Raw genomic sequence first — 23570 nt, 5'->3', positions numbered from 1 at the left:
TAGACATTATAACGCTTTATCTTGCACCGCAAACATACTGGCAACAAATATTAACTTTAAGTATTGCCCATAGTCCTGGATGGCTTTATTTAAAACCTCCCAGATATGGATTGAATAGCCCTTGGCAAAGGTGAATTTGGTTAAACATTGAGCCACTCCTGAAATTCACTTGGGCATTCTGGAAGTCTTCAGCCCAGATCCAAGGGGTATCATTTAGCAAGCCACTACAAGAGTTATAGCTTCTGAAGACATAATTTAAACAAGGATTAGTTTGGGCACTGGAAGAGTCAAGCGATTTGGAGTTTAGAATCTGACAAGCAGCAGCTAAGCTACTGAAAGACGAGAGCCTTGTGGGTATTTATCTGATGGTTTTTAAAACAGGCAGCCAGATTAACTACAATCATCATTTGAAATCTTTAAGAAAGCAAGGCCTTCTGAAAACCCTGCTTTTGGTTTCTCTACCTCCAAGTTGTCAGTACTGAAAAGGAAACTTAAAAAAAAAAAAATGAAAGGCAGTTTCATTTAACGGTATTGTGTTTAACAAACCAAGCTGCTTTTACACACACTGAGCTGCCTTCACCAAGATGAAAGCTGTCACTAGGTAAGATTAACATTAAGATTGAAGGAGAAGCTTCAGGGTGGAGTACATATGCCTCCACATAGCCGTAAAAGAGCGTTGAGCTTCAGAGATGTTTTGGTGTTCTAATAACCTAATACAGTGGTATTTCAGTTTTAGCATCATGAATTACAGTTGCAAGGGAAAGAGGTCCAGGGCTTTCAGCCATGCTGTGGAATGCTAAGTCTGCCCAAGGCATAGCCTGCCCCACACAGGGCTGGATGCTGTCTCACTCCTTCCTCCTGCCCTTTCTAACCTCCCCCAGGCCCCGGGTTCCTAATCTTGATCATCAGGAAGATCCAGTCAAGTCACAGAGTTATCTGAGGAAACGGTTCCTGTGTATTCTGATATTTGGCAATTGTCACAGATGGTAAAGCAGGTACAGTCCTAACTCCTCAATTCCTGTGCTTGCTAGTGGCTCAGGAAAATGTGATCAATATTCCTTCAGATAATCTTTATTGATCAGATATGGCTACTACTGACCTGGGAAGAAAGGAAAAGCAGGGCCTTGCAAAATTTTTTCTCACCACTGTTCACTCAGAAGAAAGGCAACAGATCTAGAAGATGAGAAAAACACAGAAACTTTTACTGCAACAATAAAACCAAAAAGAAACACACAAAAGGCACTCAGCAAATACTCCTTCTCATTATTATTTCAACGTTTAGCTCGCCTGCCAATTTTCTGAGATTCTGAAATGTAAACAAATAGATATAGTCTGGGCCTCTTTTTCATGAAATGCTTAATCACTTAGCTCATTTCCATAAACTGCCATGATTTCAGTCTGAACTTCTTCCTTTTCTTCTTTAACCACTTTTTAGGAGAGCAATCTAAAGTTCCTAAGAGTGATCGAGTTGATGTTTTCTCATGAGACCAGGACAAATAAACGACCCCCAAAATATGTTTCCATGGTTTAAAATCTTGAACACATCCCTCTGCCTTTTCTTATTTTAAAATAATTGTCACAAGGGTGAAGCTTGCTTGCTATATTTTCTAATTACTAACAATGAATCATTTTATGCTAATCCACTTACAGGCTATTTTATCACCACATTCATGTTTTCCACTTTACATCTTATTACGGTAAGGCTTTGAAGGTACAATGAATTTAGGAGCCATGAGTCTTTAAGAATGCACAATATAAGAAAAGATAGGCCCGGTGTTACCCACCAACATGGACAACTACAAATTATTTTACAGCATTTGCAAAGCGTGCCTGTCTTTCTTCAAGGTCTGTTTCTCTATCATTTGTGACAAATGTGACTTTTACTTGAAAGCCAAATTTTATATTGTTTATGGTGTATTTTGTTAAGTGAACTAAATTAAATTTCATGTTTGCCTATTATATTTCTCATCTGTAACCATTGACAAGAATCTTTAAGAATTATTTTTAAACCTTTTAAATAACTCATATTTTTTTTTTTTTGAGGAGTTTTGCTCTTGTTGTCCAGTCTGGAGTGCAATGACCCCCTTGGCTCACCACAATCTCTGCTTCCCAGGTTCAAGTGATTTTCCTGGCTCAGCCTCCCAAGTAGCTGGGATTACAGGAGTGAGCCACCATGCCTGGCCAGATTTTTTTAATGTACTGTTTTATATTAGATATTTCACTAAACTAACTGAAACTTTCATTTCTGAATATTTAAATAATATGGTTATTTGGACAATTACTAATTTAGTAAAATAAATTCAAATATATGAAAACAGAGAAGAAAAAATAAATTGTTTTAATTTCTTTTCTTTCTTTTTTTTTTTTTTTTTTTAAGATGGGGTTTCAGCATGTTGGTCAAGCTGATCTTGAACTCCCGACCTCAGGTGATCCACCCACCTTGGCCTCCAAAGTGCTTGGATTACAGGCATGAGCCACTACGCCCGACCCTGTTTTAATTTCTAAAAGCATCCACACTAATTAGGATATATGAGCTCAAATCTCTAATAAAGCCCCATCCAAAAGAAACTGGAAGCACTTAAAATCATGGTTTTCCTCTATGTATAAAAGAGAAAAAGGGGGAGAGATGCACATTTTAAAATGAGGTTTCCATTAAATGATTAATTTTTCTTGTTCATGTGTCAGTCTCTCCCTGTTTCCGCAGGCCCTCTCCATTTCCAAGGCATCATCAAGAGCTATTTTCTCACCATGAGATGACGACCAAAGTCTCCAAGCAAAATTGAAAAAGACTTTAAAAGGAAAAAAAGTGAAAGGCACATTCTTGAGTACTTCCAATCACTGTAATTCCGCCCCAGTGGGAGTCAGTCACTCCACACAAGCCTCCAGCCTGCAGCTCTCTTCCCCAAGGCTCTGGGAAAAAAACCCAATTTGTTGGCCTAACAGCCAAAAATATCAGGCAGTAAATTCACGTTGGGGAAAAAATACTGGGGAAAACAATTTGGAGGGGGAGGGAGGAATTGATATCATTTTGCCCACTCTAAGCAATACATTATAAAAGAAGCAACCAAATGTTCAGGGAAGAAAAAAAGCATCTCTCAGGCAAACAAATGTCTACAACAGCAAATATGGGGGGCAGATTCCCTGGGCAACAGGAGGAACCAGCGAAATTTGCAAGGCTCCAGTACCATCAGACCCAGTGATTTCCCAAGAAATAATTTCAGAATGGAGGGAGAGTGAAAACTTTCCCAGCCCCCGAATCCTGAGATGTACCACCGTGTCCCACCACTAGGTGGCCAGCTGCAAAGGCTGCAACAGGGGCGGGGTGAGGGGCTATTTTCTCTGCTTCTTCGCTTTCAGGACCATTCCTCAATCCAGAGGAGAGCCCACCAGCACCCACCTTGATCCCATCCACTAAAAATGTCAGGTTGGGGAGAGGGGGAAAAACAGCTGAAGCCTTAGAACCTGAAGTCACCAAATAACAAGCCTCTCCTAAAAATGTGTTCCCACAAAAGCTAAGCAATGAGAGGGAGATTAACCTCATATATTTTAAACTCTCCTGGGGTTTTCAAAGCACTGACTCCCTTCGAGGCTTCTGAAATAAACCCTCTTGCCCACTGGCTGCTTTAGAGTGACAAGTGATGACAAAAGTAAGACACGAATGCCAGGCTGAGTTGCTGAAACGCTGCCCTACAGAAGGCCATGCATCACCTACCCCCACAGTGTGTAGAGAGCCAGAGGGTGATGGAACTGGCTGAATAAACACGAATCGTTTTATTGCTGACCAGAAACTCTTCCCTCCATTCATCAAAGTGGGTGAATGAAAATATTAAGTAGGTAAGACATTTTCGTGGACTGCTCACCAAGTATCCCTCTAAAGTCAAGCCCTTACTCAGTCTGCCTTCTTCTACCTTGAGTAACAGATAAAGCCTTCTCCCATGAAAGGAAAAAACCTCTTCCCCTTTTATGAAAAAAGGCCACACACTAGAGCTCAAATCTTGACCAGAAAAAAAGAAAAAGATGTTACATATATGCCAGGTATTCCTATGTTTACATGTACACAACATAATCATTTCAGGAAACATCTAAGTTTCTGCCCCCCCCCCATTTTTTTCTGTTTTTCATCTCAAGGAAGAGTCAAAATATGTGTTAATAGGGTTTGACTCAGGATCTTACCCACTCCAATATCTAGACAATATTTCCTGCCAGCTAAATGCAGGAAATCTAACGATTTTCATAGAAAACGTATCTAAAGCACCAGCACACTTACCTTTCTTTTCATAACTGAGCCAAAATCAAACAATTTCAGTTATCGCGCCCCAGAAAAGAAAAACCTGAAATACTGAATTATTTTCTAGGTGATCTGTACAGCCATCCTTTGATCATTCTATGAACAGCCTAATTCCTCAACATCTGACTTTGCCTTTAAAAGGCTTCCTTCCACACGACGGGATTTCCCTAAGAAACATCCCAGCGGATGGTTTCCAGCAATAGTCTCTATCAACTCAGCCTGCGCAGGCGAAGACTTGGCTTCTGCTCATTTCACCCCCGCCGCCCCCCCAACACACACACCAGTTCACACTCACAGAACCATCCCGGGCAGACTTGAAACACTATTTTATGTGCATGTTTGCCCGTCGCTCCCCGAATGAATGCTTTTCCAACTGACCTTTCCACAACTGCCGAGATGGCACGCTCTGCAGGGCGAGCGCTGGAAACTAGGAGATCTGTTCGCATCCAAATCCCTGCAACCTTCTCTGCCCAAGTCCAGATCCTCTGAGCCCCCGGGCAGGAGCCCTGAAGGGTCTGCAGAGCCTCTCTCCGAAGTGTCCTGCCCGCGACCCAATCGCCCACAGCCAGCATCCCGCACGGGCGCAGCCCCATCCCAAACGCCGCCCGCCCGACACCCGCACCCCGGCCCGCGGCGGACGCGCCCGGCACGGACTGGCCCTGCCTCTTACCTTCCCTGGCTTTCAGCAAGACTGTGTTGGCCACGATGTTTTCCAGCTCCATTGACAGTCGGCGGTCAGCGAGGGAGCCGGCCGGCGGGGCTGTCAGCGCCTGGGGTGCTGCCGCTGCTGCTGCCGCTGCTCGGGCTGCTGCCGCTGCTGCCGGAGCTGGGAGCCAGCAGCCCGCCTCGCCTACCGCATTATTCCTGCTCCCAGCCCAAGAGTTTCCCCCTCTGCAAAGAGGAGCCGCCGCCGCCGCCGCTTCTTCCTCCCTCTATGTCCCCCCTCCCCCCTCCCTCAACACGCTCCCCCCCACCCCCCACCCTCCGCGTGTCTCTGTCACTCCATTCTCCTCCCCTCCGGCTCCCTCGGATGCTTCAATGCCTCGGATGCTTCTGCCTCCCCTCCGTCCCTCCCGGGGGTGTGGTACTAGCAGGCTCCGGCGGCCGCACTGCGCAGGCGCCGGCCCGGGCGCGCCTCCTGCCTGGGCGCTCGTGGCGCGGGGCCTGCTGGGAGCTGGAGTCTCCCCGGCCGCGCGGCGCCGGGGCTGAGCTGGACTGGCGCGCGGCTGCCGGAGCGAGGACCCGCCCCGGGACGGCACCGAGAGCGAAGGCGGGCACCGCCCGGCCAACAGGCGACTCAGAGGCGGCCCAGCCACGCCGAAGCCCTCAGCATCCCCACGCAGGCTTCCGCCCCGCCGCGAGCCAGGAAAGCGGAGTACCCAGGCCCCGGTGGCGGCGGGCGAAGCGCCGCGGCCCCGCGGGAGCCAGTGCGGCTCCCGGGCCGCCTCTCGGGACGTGCTCGGGGTGGGAGGGCAGCCAGTCCGGCCGCGTGCCGCGTGCCGCTGCCCGCTTCCTCCGGGCCACGCCAGGCCCGCGAGGGGCTGAGTCCTGGGGTACTGACGCGCGCCCAGGGTCCCCGCACGCAGCGGCGGCGGCCGGCCCGGCCTGGCCCCTGCCCGGCGTCTCCTACGCGGCGCTCCGGGCCGCCGACAAAGATGCACTTTGTTTCCTCAGGGCGCGAAGGGCTCTGCGGGTCCGCGGCGACCGGGCACTGGCTGCCCGTGCGGCTCTCGGCGCGACCCGAGCGCCCCCCGGCGGCCGCGGGTTGCGGGGCGCGGCGCAGGGTCTACACCGACGGCTTCCGAGGCTCGGGGCCGGCGTGGGAAGCTGCTAGTTCTGTGAATAAACTACCTTCCAGCACACCGGGCCAGCAAATGCACCAGCCTCCCCGCAGCCAAACCCAGCCAGATTAAGTAATAAAAACGCAGACGGAGTCGCTGGAGTCCCCGCTGTGGGGAGCGTTAATGAGTAACAGCCAGGCCAGCGCCGAGCCGGCGTGGGATTAACGTTTTCAAATTCTGATATTTATCTTGGAGCTCTTAGCTCCTTCCAGTGTTATGCTCGGAACATCGGACTCCAGGTCTGTGCTCAGCCCTGTTTCCTCGCTCCCTCCACTCCGAAGGCCCCACTCCTGGGAAATGGGCTGTCTTCTGTCACCCGGGATCAGGTCACCCGGGATCAGCAACGAGTGTCCTACGGCTGGGGGCGGAGCAAGCAGGCCCCAAGGAACAATGAAGCCTTTGCCTCCTCTGCATCCTGCGGGCCGGATATCCGTTCAGAAGCCGGCTCTGGGCCTTCTCTGTCCATAAGGAGGAAACCCTCTGTCCCCAGGGCTGCCAGGAAGTCACAGGGAGGTGCCGAGAGAAACAGAACAATTATTATGCATTGGGGAATATAAAGAAATTAATAAACTTTCCAGGCCTTGGAAACTGGTCTAGTCACTGATTTTAACAACCCAAAATTGTCTTCTTTCCTGGGGGAGTATACCCACCACCACCACTTGTGTCTAGACTTGGGTCAGTGAGTCTCCTGGGCCTTTTTTATCTTGTCTGCAAAATGGAGGCAAAAACAGTTTACCTGTCAGAAGGCAGAGAGCTCAGCAGGTAACTTCTCAGGCACCTACCACTCCAGAAATAACTGTTGTAAGCAATTCAGGCTTGGTCTTTTCTATATGGGTATGTGGATACCTAACTTCTAATGAAAGGATCCCTCTCGGACAGCGAGACCCCTAAAGCTGGCATCTCCTAGAGCCCTCCACCAACCACAGTCGTCACTTGCTGGCAGCATAGGGCCTGATGCAACCAGAAGTTTATTTGGCTAACATTAACAAAAACATTTTTTTGAATGCCTTCAGATGGCTTATGCACCGTAACAATTTTCGCAAAGGTTGTTTTTTGTTGTTGTTACTTTGTTTTTTTGAGATAGAGTCACTCTGTCACCCAGGCTGGAGTGCAGTGGCCCAATCTCAGCTCACTGCAACCTCTTCCTCCCAGGTTCAAGCAATTCTTGTGCTTCAGTCTCCCAAGTAGCTGGGATTACAGGTATGTGCCATCATCCCTGGCTAATTTTTGTATTTTGAGTAGAGACAGGGTTTCACCATGATGGCCTGGCTGCTCTTGAACTCCTGGACTCAAGTGATCCACCCGCCTCTGCCTCCTAAAGTGCTGGGATTACAGGCATGAGCCACCACGCCCAGCTCCAAGTTTCATGAACAATACAGATCACAGGGGATCTTGTTAAAATGCAGATTCCATTTGGATAGATCTGGGGTGGTTTCTGAGATTTTGCTCTTTCTAACCAACTCCGGGGTTCTATCGATCCTGGTCAGTCGACCACTCTATAGTTAACGGTAACTCCCTATTGTCTTATACCCAGCCCAAGTCACTAGTGATTTTTATCTATCTGGCCTGTATAGACATTTAAGTTTTCCATCCTGGGAACCCCTGCTTCTCACTCTCATTTTACAGATGTGAAACAGACCCAGAATAAGTGAGTTGGCATGGTCACTCAGCAAGTGTTAGCCTATTTTTATCTCCACTACAGGCTGTTGCATCCTGCCTACACAAATAAATGGTTATACATCAGGTTTTTATGCCTCTATGAGGAAATTCAGACATTCCAATTCAAGAATGGAATGATAAAGGCTAGCGTTTACTCAACACCAACTGTAGGCCAGGCCCTTGTGGTCTTTTAAATTGATTATCTCCTTGAACACAATATCCAGATGAGGTAGGCAATACAGGCCTATTTTATAGATAAAGCACTAGGCTAAGAAACTTATAGGCTGGGCATGGTGGCTCACACCTGTAATCCCAGCACTTTGGGAGGCCGAGGCGGGCAGATCAACTGAGGTCAGGAGTTCGAGACCAGCCTGAACATGGTGAAACCTCATCTCTACGAAAACTACAGAAATTAGCCAGGCATATTGGTAGGCGCCTAGCTACTCAGAAGGCTGAGTCAGGAGAATCGCTTGAACCCAGGAGGCAGAGGTTGCAGTGAACCAAGATCACACCATTGCACTCCAGCCTGGGCGAGTTCAAGAGTGACACTCCGTCTCAAAAAAAAAAAAAAAAAAAAAGGTTTTATAATTTGCCCAGGTCACATAATAAGTAGAAGACCCAGGATTTGAACCCATCAGTCTGATTCATGAGTCGGTGCACTGAATTTCTGGCTTACCCAAGCTGGCCATCACAGCTTGGTTGTAACTGTTCTGTGTGGCTGCCAGGGTGAATTTGTATTATAAGAAGGCAAAGCATAAAGACTAAATGATTAAGACTTCAAGGGGTTTTTCATTTTCATTTATAATTCCACTGTTATGGCTTTATTCCTTTCAATTAACTGCACTAACAACTACTGGTCTTCTTGAAAAATGGGTTTGATTCAGGAAAAGGAAGAAGGGAAATCCAAATGGAGGAGTGGGTGAGGGTGGAGGGATGGGAATACGTCAAAGACAGCCAGCTTCCAACTCCACGCAGGAGCAGCTGAGCCAAAAATGCAAAAGAAGTCAGGTGCAGTGACTCATGCCTGCAATCCCAGCACTTTTAGAGACTGAGGCAGGGGCACGGGGGCGGGGTGAAGATTGCTTGAGCCTGGGAGTTCAAGACCAACCTGGGCAACATAGCAAAACCCTGTCTCTAAAAAAGAAATCTAAAATTTAGCCAGGCATGGTGGCACTGAGCTATGATCGCACCACTGCACTCCAGCTTGGGTGACAGACTAAGACTGTCTCTAAAAAATAAAAAAGCAGCTGGGAGCAGTGACTCACGCCTGTAATCCCAGCACTTTGGGAGGCCGAGGCTGGCAGATCACCTGAGGTCACGAGTTCAAGACCAGCCTGAGCAACATGGAGAAACCCTGTCTCTACTAAAAATACAAAATTAGCCAGGGTGGTGCCACATGCCTGTAATCCCAGCTACACAGGAAGCTGAGGCAGGAGAATCACCTGAATCTGGGAGGTGGAGGTTGTGGTGAGCCAAGATGGCACCGTTGCACTCCAGCCTGGGCAACAAGAATGAAACTCCATCTCAATAAATAAAAAAATAAGCAAAAGAAACAGGGAATCTTCTAATTCCGTCAGCACCTGTATCAGTCATGGATAAAGCTGCTGGGTAAGAGTTCTTGTAAATAGAAGTCAAATTGGCTTTCTGAATAGTCCAGAAACTGGAGTTTCCACCCCTTTCCTTGATTCAAAGCTTTCTAATCCTCAGGAAGCAGCTGCAGATAGAGCTTCCATTCTCTCATTTATTCTCTTCCCCTTTAGAGTTTACCTTGATGTGTCCAGCCCTGCAGGGAGTTCAAGGCTATTTCCCAGGGAGCTGACCACTGGGAAGGAAAACACACCGGATACAAACCCCCTCCATTCAATGGAGTAAGGGTCATTGTGGAAGCAGACAAAGGACTTTGCAAACAAGGGAAGAAGTGATTTCAGGCACCCAGGGAGGACTCCAAGAGAGGAGAATCGTGAGCTGAAAGCAAGTGTGGAGGTATGAGGTTTCCAGTTAACATTTCCTTCCCTCTGCATTCCCTTCATCAGTGGACCCCAGTGGTTACCAATTGGACATTAAAAGTTTTACTATGGACCAGGCACAGTGGCTCATGCCTGTAATCCCAGCGCTTTGGGAGGTCAAGGTGGGCAGATAACCTGAGGTCAGGAGTTTGAGACTAGCCTGGCCAACATGGTGAGACCACTGTCTCTACTAAAAATACAAAAATTAGCCAGCTGTGGCAGCACACACCTGTAGTCCCAGCTACTCGGGAGGCTGAGGCATGAGAATCGCCTGAAACCGGGAGGCAGAGGCTGCAGTGAGCTGAAATGGTGCCACTCCATTCCAGCCTGGGCAACAGAGCTAGACTCTGTTTCAAAAAAAAAAAAAAAAAAGTTTTAACATGCCGTAAAGTGCCTGTTGCTGTTCTTGTGACTTTATATTTTTCTTTAAAGTCAGCTTACTTTGAAAACTTTATACTCATGCTAACGGATAGTATTTGTGAAATGTGATGAGTAGTAGAAGTCTCAAGCTTGAAAAAAATCGACCTCCAAGCAGCACGTAGTGCTTTGTAGCCTTTGGTTTCCAGATGAACTGGCCAATCTTAATGCATTGGTTGGTTTTGCCAAGTGATTGTGACCTGTAGACATCTAACCACCTAGCTCAGTCACGAGACTTTCTGGGATCATTTTTGTCTTGCATCAATTCTCAACTGCAAGTTCAGAAAAAAAGATTCTTGCTGAAATGCACACGCCTGCTGATTGTCTCAGCCACGTGTGGTTGCCAAACTCCTCTCACTACAGCAATTTAACATGGTCTTTTTTAGTGAAAAGGAAAGTCCTCCTTCCCTGCTGCAGTGTTCAGTTAGGAGGGTTTCCACAGTAGATGTGTTACAAAGTTTAACGAGACAGCTTTTCAGTGCATGTACCTTTCTCCAGTATCCATCCCATTACTGTACCCAGAACCTCACCCAATCCTCCAAGCAGGTACTGTCTAAAGACATGTTGCCTCCATTGTATATAGAGAAAACTGAGCATCAGAGAATTAGGTCTGCTGCCCAAGGTCAACTGATTGAGTGGTGAGGGTAGTTATTTAGGTGTCTGCTTTCCCTTCTCAAAGGCCTAAATGTGTCTTTTTCATCTTTTGATTCTCTTCTTTGTAGAACCTAGTACATGCGTGACACAGTGAGCCTTTGGCGATATTTATTAACATGTACCACATATGGCATGACTCAGTCCCACCCAGGCCTCCAGGCTGCTAAGTTATACTATACTAGGTAACTATCAAAATTCCCACATCTCTGCCAGGTCAGATTTTAAAAGGAAAAAAAAATTAGGGGAGATTGGTCTCCTAATGTCAGAGGTCAATGTGTTACAGAAAGTCAAGGGCAGTCTCTCAGTCCCTAGAACTTCCAGCTCTCTGATTGCACCAATGACCTCGAATCTGGCATCTTCTATAATCAACCCAGTAGTTAAATGGGTCCCAGAATTTTAAAGGAAACTAGGCAAACCAACTTCAATTCCATTTTGAGACTGAGTAAAACACAAGATGTTTAACCCAAAAATGGCACACAGAAAGTTGGGCATTTTTTTTTTGTTTGGTTTGTGACATGGTAAAAGCCCCATAAAAATGTATACCTCAACCATACCTGGGCTTTCTATTAAAACTGCCCTCTGTAACCCTGACGTGACAGGCAAGCAGTCCAAATCCACGCCATCGTGGCCCCTGTGACTTGTAATAAGTAACTAAGGTCTGTAGCTTCCACCCTACCCAGGCAATGTGTAAACTAATGCTTATCTTGACTTCTGTAAACCACTTAAGTAACAATCGAAATGTCCGAAGCCCCTTGCCCCCACCCCTGTCCAAGAGGTGGTTTACAGTCATAAAGAGTCTTAACACCCTCCTTTCAGGGCCATGGGTTAAAAAAACACAAGTCCTCCGTGACAGGTTCAGTGATGAAACAGTCAATAGATTTAAATGAAGGAAAAATGTTCAAATTGGCAAGGAAATTACACAGTAAAGATATAAAAATTAATCTGTACTTTCAGAGTAGGGGAAGGAAAACCTTCCCCTCCTCTCCAGTAATTTTTACTTTTTTTCCTTTGAGATGGAGTTTTGCTCTTGTTGCCCAGGCTGGAATGCAATGGCAGGATCTCAGCTCACTGCAACCTCTGCCTTCCAGGTTCAAGCAATTCTCTTGCCTCAGCCTCCCAAGTAGCTGGGATTACAGGCACCTACCACCACACCCAGCTAATTTTTTGTATTTTTAGTAGAGATGGGGTTTCACCGTGTTGGAAAGGCTCTTGAAATCAGGTGATCGCCCCCGCCTCAGCCTCCCAAAGTGCTTAGATTACAGGAGTGACCCACCATGCCTGGCCCTTTTTCCTGTAATTTACTTAAAAGCCAGTGATTTCCTGTCAATATAGGTTAGGAAAGAATCCATCACTTGTGGTCTTTTCATGACTAGCATCTATCAGGTGATGACATATCTAAAGCTAGTCATTGTTTTGCATGGTAGCCTATATTGGAAATAAGGATACAATCTTATCAAAGATAGAACTTCTTCTTCTTCTTAAGAGAGGAGGAGGAGGCAGGCTGAATTAAATGCAACATTAGGAGCCCTTAAAACCAGATGACTCATAGGTGAAGTGAGCTCATAGGGTTTCTTTTCTTTTCTTTTTTTTTTTTTTGAGAGGGAGTTTCGCTCTTGTTACCCAGGCTGGAGTGCAATGGTGTGATCTTGGCTCACCACAACCTCCGCCTCCTGGGTTCAGGCAATTCTCCTGCCTCAGCCTCCTGAGTAGATGGGATTACAGGCACGCGCCACCATGCCCAGCTAATTTTTTGTATTTTTGGTAGAGACGGGGTTTCACCATGTTGACCAGGATGGTCTCGATCTCTTGACCTCGCAATCCACCCGCCTCAGCCTCCCAAAGTGCTGGGATTACAGGTGTGAGCCACCGCGCCTGGCGAGCTCATAGGGTTTCAACCTTACCGCTGCAACAGCATAAACTTTCTCTTGCTCTGGAAACTCTCAGTCCATTTATTTTTGAAGCCTTGGAATAAAGCACTTACTGACCTAATTTAGTCCATTATATGCATGTGAATATTTCATTGCCCCATTACAAGGAGGATATATTTTCTCCCTGATTGAAGTCTTAGCCAGTTATATGCTAAATGTAATTCATTGCACAGACTGATTTTTTTACAATTACGTAAAATAGAATATAGTATCTAATTTGCCCAGTTGATTTGCAGCAGCTCAAGTCCCTCCTGTAGTGGCATCTCAGAGCAAAGCTGTGAGTTGATGTGCCTTAGAAATGAGTTTGTGCAGAAGTGTTTAGATACCACTGGAGGACTACTCCAAGCAGCTGTCGTAGTCTCCTCCATGGAGAGAGGATGCCACCTAGCATGAACTCTGGAGAGCTGCAGCCAGCCCCCACGTGGCAAAGCAAGCTGCAAGCTCCACAGCCTTCGTGTGCTCCATGATACCACTGAGTCCCCTCCAGTCCAGGCTGAATGTGACCTCTGTTTTGGGGGAGGTGGGAGGCAGGTCAGTCTGAAGAGACACTAGTTAATGTGCGTCCCAGTCCTTTGGGCCTCTACATCAAGGCATCTTAGACTGGGTAATTTATAAACAATAGAAGCAGACTGCTCATAGTTCTGGAGGCTGGAAAATCCAAGATCAAGGCACCAGCAGATTTGGTGTCTGGTGAGAGCTCTCTACTTCATGGATGGTGCCTTCTTGCTATGTCCTCACATCACAGAAGGAGCAAAAGAGCACTCTCAGGCCTTTTATAAGGGCGTAATTCTATTCAGGAGGGCTCCATTCTCATGACCTGGTCCCTCTCAAGGCCCACTTCTTTTTTTTTTTTTTTTTTTAAGAGTCTCGCTCTGCCACCCAGGCTGGAGTGCAGTGGTACAATCTTGGCTCACTGCAACCTCTGCCTCCCAGGTTCAAGCAATTCTCCTGCCTCAGCCTCCCTAGTAGCTGGGATTACAGGTATCTGCCACCACGCCCAGCTAATTTTTTGTATTTTTAGCAGAGACAGAGTTTCACCATGTTGGTCAGGCTGGTCTCAAACTCCTGGATCACCTCGTGATCCACCTGCCTTGACCTCCCAAAATGCTGGGATTATAGGCATGAGCCACTGCGCCCTGCAAAGGACCCACTTCTTAATACCCCAGGAGGGCCAGGAGGGGGAAAAGAGGCAAGATCAAGGGTGCCCCACATGGTGTCCTCTCAGGTGAGCAGATCCTGCATCACAGGGGAGGAAGAAAGGAATATTTCAAAGGAGGAAAAACAAACGGTCCCTAAGGGAGTCCCTATGGGGCTAAAAAGGTAATAGAATTTATAGCTCACATCCTGCTTTATGTTTGCCTTATCAGCATGGTAATTCCTGTCTGTTATTTCTAAGCCTTTAGTTTAAAATGATTGCCTGTCCTAGCTGGGATTGGAGAATTGAGAGAAAGGCATGTGATCCTCCTGGGACCCAGAGATAAGTACAAGGAGAGCAGCAGCAGCCCAAAGAAGCCCCTGGAGGTAGGGCTGGAGGGGAGCCGAGAAGCAGGTATCTGCCATGGGCTGGATAGCCAAGGCGAAGAGCCTGCCCAGAATCCATACAACAAAATGGAAAGATTCTTTGGTGCTCCTGAGAGGTCCTGAGAATGAATCTTGCTAGTCTGGGTAAGTAGGGGCTCTGGTTGCTGGATTTTTAGATATCAATGTTAATAACATTTTTGGTAGCTACAATGGACTGAATGTGTTCCTCCAAAATTCAGAATGAAATTCTAATCCCTAATGTGATGGTATAAGGAGGTAGGAACTTTTTCTTTTTTTCCTTTTTTTTTTTGAGATGGAGTCTCGCTCTGTCACCCAGGCTGAAGTACAGTGACATGATCTTGACTCACTGCCACCTCCGCCTCCCTGGTTCAAGCAATTCTCTGCCTCAGCCTCCTGAGTAGCTGGGATTACAGGCATCTGCCATGACGCCCAGCTAATTGTTTGTATTTTAAGTTGAGAAGGGGTTTCACCATCTTGGCCAGGCTGTGCCTGAACTCCTGACCTTGTGATCTGCCTGCCTGGGTCTCCCAAAGTGCTGGGGTTACAGGCATGAGCCACTGTGCCCAGCCAAGGAGGTGGGACTTTTGAGAGGTAATTAAGTCATGAGCATGGAGCCTTCATCAATGGGACTTCAGTGCTCTTATAAAAGGCACCCCAGAGAGCTCTTTCACCCTCTCCCCACCGTGTGAAGATTCAACGAGAAGTCAGCAGCCTGCAACCCAGGAGAGCCCCCATCAGAATCTGATCATGCTGGCTCCCTGATCTCAGACCTCCAGCCTCTAAAACTGTGTGAAAGAAATTTCTGTTGTGTATGCCACCCAGTCTATGGTACTTGTTATAGCAGCCCAAACTGAGACAGTAGCCTAGCATGTCAAAGCAGAATCTGACAATTATATAAGGTAGCATTGTTCAAAGATGTGTTACTTCCTTCCTTTGGCATTTATCAAGTAACTGTTAAGTAGGAAGCATAGTTAGGTACCACAAAGATGAGTAAGACGTGCAAGCCCTTTCTTTACACTGCTCGTAGGTGCTTAGGGCCAACAAGTCACACATACAAGAAGCTGGAATAGAAGACAGATCAACATGAGAAGTACAGACGGCTGTAAGAAGGGTGTTTTAAATTGTTTGGATTCAGTGTTGGCAAAATCTCCTAGAAACTGCTGCTTTCACTCGCTGTGGAGGGAGTGTAAACTGGCACAGCCTTTCTGGAAGGCAGTTTGGCAATACATATCAAAAATCATAAAAACACACCTAGCCCTTACTCATAGCAGTTCCACTCCTAGAAAAACACCCTGAAGAAATAGATAAGAAAGTGTGCAAAGATTTGGCTACAAGGATGTATAAAGATTACATTGTTGATTATAACATGAGGAAAAAGTTGAAACTGCGCAAATTTCCAAAAGTAACAGATTGGTTAGGTAAACTGTGAAACAATACTTCAGTGGTATTCCTGCTAAAAATGTTTAACCTGGACCTAATCAGGAGGAAGTATCAGACAAACCAAGTGGAAGATGTTCCACAGAAGAGCCAGACTGTGTTCCCCACAAATGTCAAGGTCAAGAAAGATAAAGAATGACTGAGGAACTATTCCAGATTAAAAGAAACTAAACAGGCCAGACCTAGTGACTCACATCTGTAGTCTCAGCACTTTGGGAGGCCAAGGCAGGCAGGTCACTTGAGTCCAGGAGTTAGATTGAGACCAGCTGGGCAACATGGCAAACAAAACCCCATCTCTACAAAAAATACAAAAATTAGCTAAGTATGGTGGGTGCGCGCCTGTAGTCCCAGCTACTCAGGAGCTGAGGTAGGAGGATTACTTGAGCCCTAGAAGTCAAGGCTGCAGTGAGCCGTGATTGCACCACTGCACTCCAGCCTGGGCGAGAGAGCAAGACTTTGTTTCAAAAGAAGAAACTAGAGGCTGGGAGAGGTGGGTCACGCCAGTAATATCAGCACTTTGGGAGGCCAAGGTGGGTGGATCACTGGGGCAAGAGATCGAGACTATCCTGGTCAACATGGTGAAACCCTGTCTCTATTTTTATACAAAAATTAGCTGGGCATGGTGGCAGGTACCTGTAATCCTACCTACTCAGGAGGCTGAGGCAGGGGAATGGCTTGAACCCGGGAGGTGGAGGTTGCAGTGAGCTGAGATCACGCCACTGCACTCCAGCGTGGTGCTAGAACAAGACAAAAGAAAGAGAGAAAGAGAGCGAGAGAAGGAGAGAGGGAGAGAGGGAGGGAAGAGAGGGAGAGAGGAAAACTAGAGAAGAGACCACTAAGTGTGCTATGTGTGATTTTGCATTGAATCATGGTAGGAAGGTAAGTGGCTACTATGAAGGACATTGTTGAGCCATTTGATTAAATTTGTATACGGACTGTGCATTAGATAATAGTGTATCAATGTTAAAATTCCTGGTTTTGAGCATTGTAATGTTTTTATTATATAAGAGAATATCCTTGTCCTTAAAAAATACACTGTCAAATATTGTGGAGCTTTAAAAAGTGAATTAGCGCTGGGCATGGTGGCTCACACCTATAATCCTAGCACTTTGAGAGGCCGAGATGGGCAGATCACCTGAGGTCAGGATTTCATGACCAGCCTGGCCAACATGGCAAAACTCCATCTCTACTAAAAATTAGCCAGGCAAGGTAGTGGGCACCTGTAATCTGAGCTACATGGGAGGCTGAGGCAGGAGAATTGCTTGAACCCAGGAGGCGGAGGTTGCAGTGAGCTGAGATAGCGCCACTGCACTCCAGCCTGAGAGATGAGAAACTTTGTCTCAAAAACAAAACAAAAGTGATTATTTAATCTGCAAACTAGGATAGGCATCAGAGATTATTAAGAAGCAAATCATGATTAAAAAATAGTTCAAGGCAACAGTGGTTTTGTGATAAAACACAGAGGATTAACCATCTAAAGAATGATGTTGATGATAATTCCCACAGGCATTGAGGGAAAGGATGTGTCAGCTGGGGTGTCAGAAGTGGCTGCACAGTGAGATTTTACCTGGGCCTTCCACCAGATTCATCTGAATTTTCTAAGAGTCTGCCAGGTGCCAAGTACTATACTAAGTCCTGGAGATAAAACAGTGAGCAGGATGGGCATGATCCTTGCGCTGTCAGGCTTCTGTTCTAGGGAAGAACCCAACCAATGTCCAGTAAATAGATAAAGTAATTGCGATTGTAAGTTTCCAGTAAGTAAGAGGAAACAAGCAAGGGCCAAGACAGAGATTAATATTCACCATCATTGAGGAAGTCCTCTTGGGGAAGATGCCGTCAAAGCCAGGAATGAAATAATCAAGAAGACCTAGCCAGTTATGAGTGGAGGGGACGAGCATGTCAATCAGGAGGACAGCATGTTCCCAGGTGAGGGGTAGCTGTTGGGTAAGTGGAAGTAGGCCAGTCTGGCTAAGGTGGGGATGGGTTCGGGAGGAGCCCAAAAGGAGATGTCTGAAGGGAGGCAGGCGTGCAGACCTGCAGGGGCACAGGCACGTAGGGCCTTGTACAAATTTCTGTTTTCTTCTAATGAGACAGAAAGCCATGGAAGAGTTTTAAGTAAGAGGTGAAACAATAGGTGGTGTTTTAAGAAGCATCAGTGGCTGGGCATGGTGGCTCACGCTTGTAACCCCAGCACTTTGGGAGGCCGAGGCAAGCGGATCATGAGGTCAGGAGGTTGAGACCAGCCTGTCCAATATGGTGAAACCCTGTTTCTACTAAAAAATACAAAAATTAGCTGGGTGTGGTGGTGCATGCCTATAGTCCCAGCTACTCAGAAGGCTGAGGCAGGAAAATGACTTGAACCCAGGAGGTGGAGGTTGCAGTGAGCCAAGATCGTGCCACTGTAATCCAGCCTGGACAACGGAGTGAGACTCTGTCTCACAAAAAAAAGGAAAAAAAAAAAAGGAGCATCATTGTTAATGCTGGGCAGAGAATGGATTGGAAGGAGGCAGGAGCAAAAGCGGGAAGCCAGTTAAAAGCAGGAGGGGGACAGGGAAGCTCAGACAGGGGCAGTGCTCAGGCTTGGACTTTTGCAATGTCCCCAGATAAAGTTCCACATACTGTTACAGAGAGAGGCTGATGGGACTGAAAAAGAGGGCACCATCCCACACCTGTTAGTCCGGTTCTCGTGAGCAGTGCTCCTGGCCTGGATAAATATTTCTACCTAAGTCCTATAATCAGCCTGTGGGGAGCATTTCGTATTATAATATTTGTTGTGCTGTGTCTCAGTGTGAGTGCCCCAAGACCTGGAGACAAGTTTTCAAATGCAAGTAGCTTATTTGGGAAGGTAGGTAAGGGAGAACTAACACAGGGAAGGCAGCTAGTAATGGGCGTGTTAAGTTACCTCCATGGTGACCAGGACTAGATCTAAGGGAAGACCCTGAGAGGCATGCGCCCCAGATTGTCCACTCCAGAGATGAGGGAGCTGGGGTATTTCTACACAGATTCCCTCCACCCAGCCGTTGCTGAGGGCTGCAGACAGCGGTGTAAATTCCCAAGCATTTCTGCCTTTCCACTAGGCAGACCAGGTTTCTGCAGTTATGCAAGAGACCTCCACGCAGAGATGCAGATGCTGGCAGCTGGAAATCTCTGGAGCCCAAAGAAGTGGCAGGGTCCAAGGATACCAGAGAGATGTGAAAGCCATACTCTGTGTCATTGTTGTTTCACTTTTAAAACAGACCTGTATCCGGCTGGGCGCGGTGGTTCATACCTGTAACCTCAGCACTTTGGGAGGCTGAGGTGGGTAGATCACAAGGTCAGGAGTTTGAGACCAGCTTGGCCAAGATGGCGAAACCCAGTCTCTACTAAAAATAAAGAAATTAGCTGGGTGTGGTGGCACATGCCTGTAATCCCAGCTACTTGGGAGGCTGAGGCAGGACAATTGCTTGAACCCGGGAGACGGTGATTGCAGTGAGCCAAGATCACACCACTGTACTCCAGCCTGGGTGACAGAGTGAGACTCCATCTCAAAACAAAACATAAAAATAAATAAATAAAATAGACCTCTACCATATGGTGGCTTATGCCTGTAATCCTAGAACTATCTGGAGGATCGTTTGATGTCAGGAGTTCGAGATCAGCCTAGGCAACATAGTGAAACCTCTGTCTCTACAAAAAAAATATTTTTTTAATTAGCTGGGTATGGTGGTAGATACCTGTAGCCCTAGCTATTTGAGTGGCTGAGGTGGGAGGATCCCTTGAGCCCAGGAGTTTGAGGCTGCAGTGAGCCATGATTGTGCCATTGCACTCCAGCCTGGGTGACAGAGTGAGGACCTGTCTCAACAAATAATAATAATATAATAAAATAGACCTCACATGATAGAAGTAACTTTGCCTCCTGACAGCCAGGAGACCCTCAGAAGCTGTGAACGAGTTGCATGAGAGAAACGATGGTGGCCTGGACTGAGGTGGAGGCAGTTGCAGGTGGAGAGAAGACAGCATCTCCTTGGGTGCTGCTGGCCAGCAGTGGGGCGGGGGGAAGGGTGGGAACTGTAAGGAAAAAAGACCTTTTTTTGTCATCCATCTCTAGATTCATGTCTGAGATTCTATAACCAAAGGCAGATTACCAAGAGAAAAACATACACATTTATTGAATATAAGTTTTTGTTGTTGTTGTTCTTTGTTTTTTATTTTCGAGATGGAGTTTCACTCTTGATGCCCAGGCTGGAGTGCAATGGCCCCATCTTGGCTCACTGCAACCTCCACCTCCCAGGTTCAAGTGATTCTCCTGCCTCAGCCTCCCAAGAAGCTGGGATTACAGGCAAGCGCCACCATGCCTAACTAATTTTGTATTTTTAGTAGAGATAGGGTTTCCCCATGTTGGTCAGGCTGGTCTCGAACTCCCAATCTCAGGTGATCTGCCCACCTTGACCTCCCAAAGTGCTGGGATTATAGGTGTGAGCCACTGCGCCTGGCCATATTGAATATAAGTTTTACATGACATGGAAGCATCCACAAATGAAGACTCAAAGAAACAGGGAACCCTGTGTCTTCATGCTTAGTTCTGATAGACTGGACAAAGAGATGTGATCTAATGGTCATAAACAGGGAACTTAGCAAGGTCTGTTGGTTCATATTCCTCTCTGTATCCCTGTGTCTCCAGAGATTAGTACACTCTTGTCCTCTGGGTACAGGATGGGCACTGCTTGAATGAGGAGATGCACTCCAGCTTGGGCAACAAGAGGGAAACTCCATCTAAGAAAAAGAAAGGTGGAGGGAACAGGCTGCAAGGAGGAGGATGGCTCAGAAGTAAGCAAGCCAAGGTGTGCCTGGGAGTGGGCAGAGAGGGGAATACTTTAGCCTAAGGAATTCAACTGAGGCCTAGTGGGTGGCACACGCTTCCTAATCAGCCTGTGTGTGAAGCTGCAGTGAGCCATGATTGTGCCATTGCACTCCAGCCTGGGTTCTGCCTTTCAGACAGATTCTGAAAGGCGAACTAATCCGTGGAGCTTAGAATCAAGGACAACGCAGCTCCTTCCATTCCTGGCTGTCTGCCTTTGACATTAACTTGGAGCAGCACAAGACCATGCTGGAGAATGTGGGGGATAAGATTAGAAGGGAGGCCTTGGGCTGGGCATGGTGGCTCATACCTGTAATTCCAGCACTTTGGGAGGCTGAAGCAGGAGAATTGCTTGAGCCCATGAGTTTGAGACCAGCATGGGCAATATAGAGAGAACTTATCTCTACAAAAAATGTTAAGGCCAGGCACGGTGGCCCATGCCTATAATCCCAGCACTTTGGGGGGCCAAGGTGGGCGGATCACAAGGTAAGGAGTTGGAGACCAGTCTGGCCAACATAGTAAAACCCCGTCTCTACTAAAAATACAAAATTAATTAGACAGGTGTAGTGGTGGATGCCTATAATCCCAGCTACTCACGAGGCTGAGCTGGAGAATCACATGAAAACCTGGGAGGTGGAGATTGCAGGGAGCCAAGATCATGCCATTGCACTCCAGCCTAGGCAACAATGTGAGATTCCATCTCACAAAAAGAAAAAAAATTAAATTAGCCAAGCATGGTGGTGTGTACGTGTAGTCTCAGCTACTCAGGAGGCTGAGGCAGGAGGATCACTTGAGCCTGGGAGGTTGAGGCTACAGTGAGCTATGATTGCACCACTGCACTCCAGCCTGGGTGACAGAGCAAGACTGTCTCAAAAAAAAAAAAAAAAAAAAAAAAAGAGGCCTTGGCTGGGAGACAGGGCTTGGTTCTGAGACTTCATCTTCCCTGAACCCAGGAGAGAGCTGAAGCTGGGGCTCCTCTTCAATGAGAGGTGGGGGAAAAATGACTGTTTTTGCCGTCGAAAGAGGAAGAACTCAGCAAAACCCAGAGTCCTGCTTGCCATCTCTAATTGCAGCCCCCGCTACCAGAAAGTTAACTTGTGGTTCCAGAGGGGTATTTTCCTAATCATCATAAAAATGAGCATATATCTTTTCATTTGCCTCCCCCTCAACTAGGTCCAATTTTTTTCCTCCCAAACTGAAAAAGAGAGAATTTCAGTCATTTTCTACTCTTTTAGTCATGAGAACAAGGCCAGTTCATCTTTCTTTCCTTCCTTCCTTCCCTTTTCTTTATTTCTTTCATTTCTTCCTTTCTTTTTCTTTTTTCTCTTTCTTTCTTCTTTCTTTTTTTATCTTTTTTGGGTGGTGGTTGTTGTCTTTATCAGGGGAAAAATATGCGTCCTTGTTCTCATAGCTGGAGAAGGCTAAATAGCAGAATAAAATTTCTTTCCTTTTTTTTTTTTTTTGAGATGGCGTCTCGCTCTGTAGCCCAGGCTAGAGTTCAGTGACACAATCTTGGCACATTGCAACCTCCGCCTCCTGGATTGAATCGATTCTTCTGCCTCAGCCTCTCCAGTAGCTGGGATTACAAATGTGCACCACCACACTCCGCTAATTTTTGTATTTTTTGTGGAGACAATTTCACCATGTTGGCCAGGCTGGTCTTGAACTCCTGACCTCAAGTGATCCACTTGCCTTGGCCTCCCAAAGTGCTGGGATTATAGGCATGAGCACCATGCCTGGCCAAAAAGTTTTTTTTTTTTTTTTTGGTGGAATGTGTGTAGAAAGCACATTTTTCGGCCACCCGGCCAGTGCTGTTTATTGATTCACTTAACAAACTTGCTCTGGGCAGTAGCTGCAAGCCAGGGGCTAGCTGAGCCTTGGGACCACAGGGATAAAAAAGATGTGAGCTCTACCCTCAAGAAGTTCACAATATGGTTAAGATCCAAACAAGGCAATAGAAAATTCCAATGCCATATGATAGGAGCTGGGAGCGGTGCAAATGAGAAGGGCACAGTGTTTTCTAGGTACCTGGTAAGGGTCTCTAACCGGGTCGAGCTGGGAAAGTGGTCAGGGAACACTTGGCCAAACAGCTGCTCCTTCCTTCTAAGGCTCATATTGGTGATCAAAAATGAATCGTGGTTATCTTTTGTTGGAATGAGCAAAAGGGAGACTCTACCAGGGGAAGTCATTTGCCACAGCCAGAGACTAGCTGGACATTTTGCATATCTTAACAGGTCATTGGGAGGCTCTTGCATGAAATTCCTTCTGGGCCTCTGGGTCAGAGATTCTAGAGTATTTCATTTCTTTGACTGAGATCAGCAGACCAGAAGACCTCCATATACACTGGAAAGCCCCGAACCAAAGAATCCCTGTGCGACTTGAGGTAAACTATTTGACCACAGGCAACTGCCTCAGCTTCCTGTTTGGTCAAGAAGTGATAAGCAGTGAAACTTCATCTCCAATGGCCAAAAGCCTTGGGAATCGCGGTGCTATGCTGGGCCCCTCTGCCTGGTGTGAAGCAAACAGTAACACTTTGTTGAGCCTGCCTGAAATGCCCATGTGAAGAATGACTGTTGAATGCTTGAGATTTATGGAGATAAAAATTACAAAATGTCCTAGCTTGATTTACATTGACAGAAAAAGCAAAAAATATACCTATAAGGGAGTGCATTCTTAAGGTGAAAATTGAACCATACATTAAAAAGAAAATATTTAAAATGTCAGGCACAAGTTAATACAGTGGAAATTAACTCTTTCTCCATCTGACAAAGAGAACGTTTTTCAAAATCGGTCCAAGCTTTTGGACACCCAACGAGTAGAAAACTGAAATCTCCTTCAAGTTTAGAAACAGTTGAGATGTCTTTATTTTGGTGGTTTTTTTTTTTTTTTGAGACGGAGTTTCATTCTTGTTGCCCAGGCTGAAGTGCAATGGCATGATCTCGGCTCACTACAACCTCCACC

At 46.6% G+C, this 23570-nt stretch overlaps 1 protein-coding gene and 1 long non-coding RNA gene across 13 annotated transcripts in view; one reads left to right on the top strand and one right to left on the bottom strand.

The window, feature by feature from the left end:
• GRK5 (G protein-coupled receptor kinase 5) overlaps window positions 1-5183 on the bottom strand; it is a 247860-nt gene extending 242677 nt beyond the window's left edge. For 6 of the 12 annotated variants that reach the window (XM_078346610.1, XM_078346617.1, XM_035269251.3 and 3 more), the window contains exon 1: window positions 4959-5183. Coding sequence is in view for 2 of the 12 variants with exons in the window: in XM_035269251.3 (XP_035125142.1) it covers window positions 4959-5010 (52 nt within the window). In the remaining 10 variants the exon portion in view is untranslated. Of the gene's footprint in view, window positions 1-1099; window positions 1174-4267; window positions 4505-4958 lie in introns of those variants that run through there. The other 6 variants (XM_078346618.1, XM_078346613.1, XM_078346611.1 and 3 more) reach the window with 3 other exon arrangements.
• A 3130-nt stretch (window positions 5184-8313) lies between these two features.
• Window positions 8314-14458, top strand: LOC144578762 (uncharacterized). Its single transcript, XR_013525143.1, has 3 exons — window positions 8314-9396; window positions 9549-9771; window positions 14190-14458. It is a non-coding gene; the product is annotated as an uncharacterized LOC144578762 (long non-coding RNA).
• Window positions 14459-23570: the final 9112 nt, after the last annotated feature.

This window comes from Callithrix jacchus, chromosome 12 (assembly GCF_049354715.1).
Source record: "Callithrix jacchus isolate 240 chromosome 12, calJac240_pri, whole genome shotgun sequence".
Classification (NCBI taxonomy): domain Eukaryota; kingdom Metazoa; phylum Chordata; class Mammalia; order Primates; family Cebidae; genus Callithrix; species Callithrix jacchus.
Note: the sequence above shows the minus strand (reverse complement) of the source record. Positions and strands in the feature narration are given on the sequence as shown.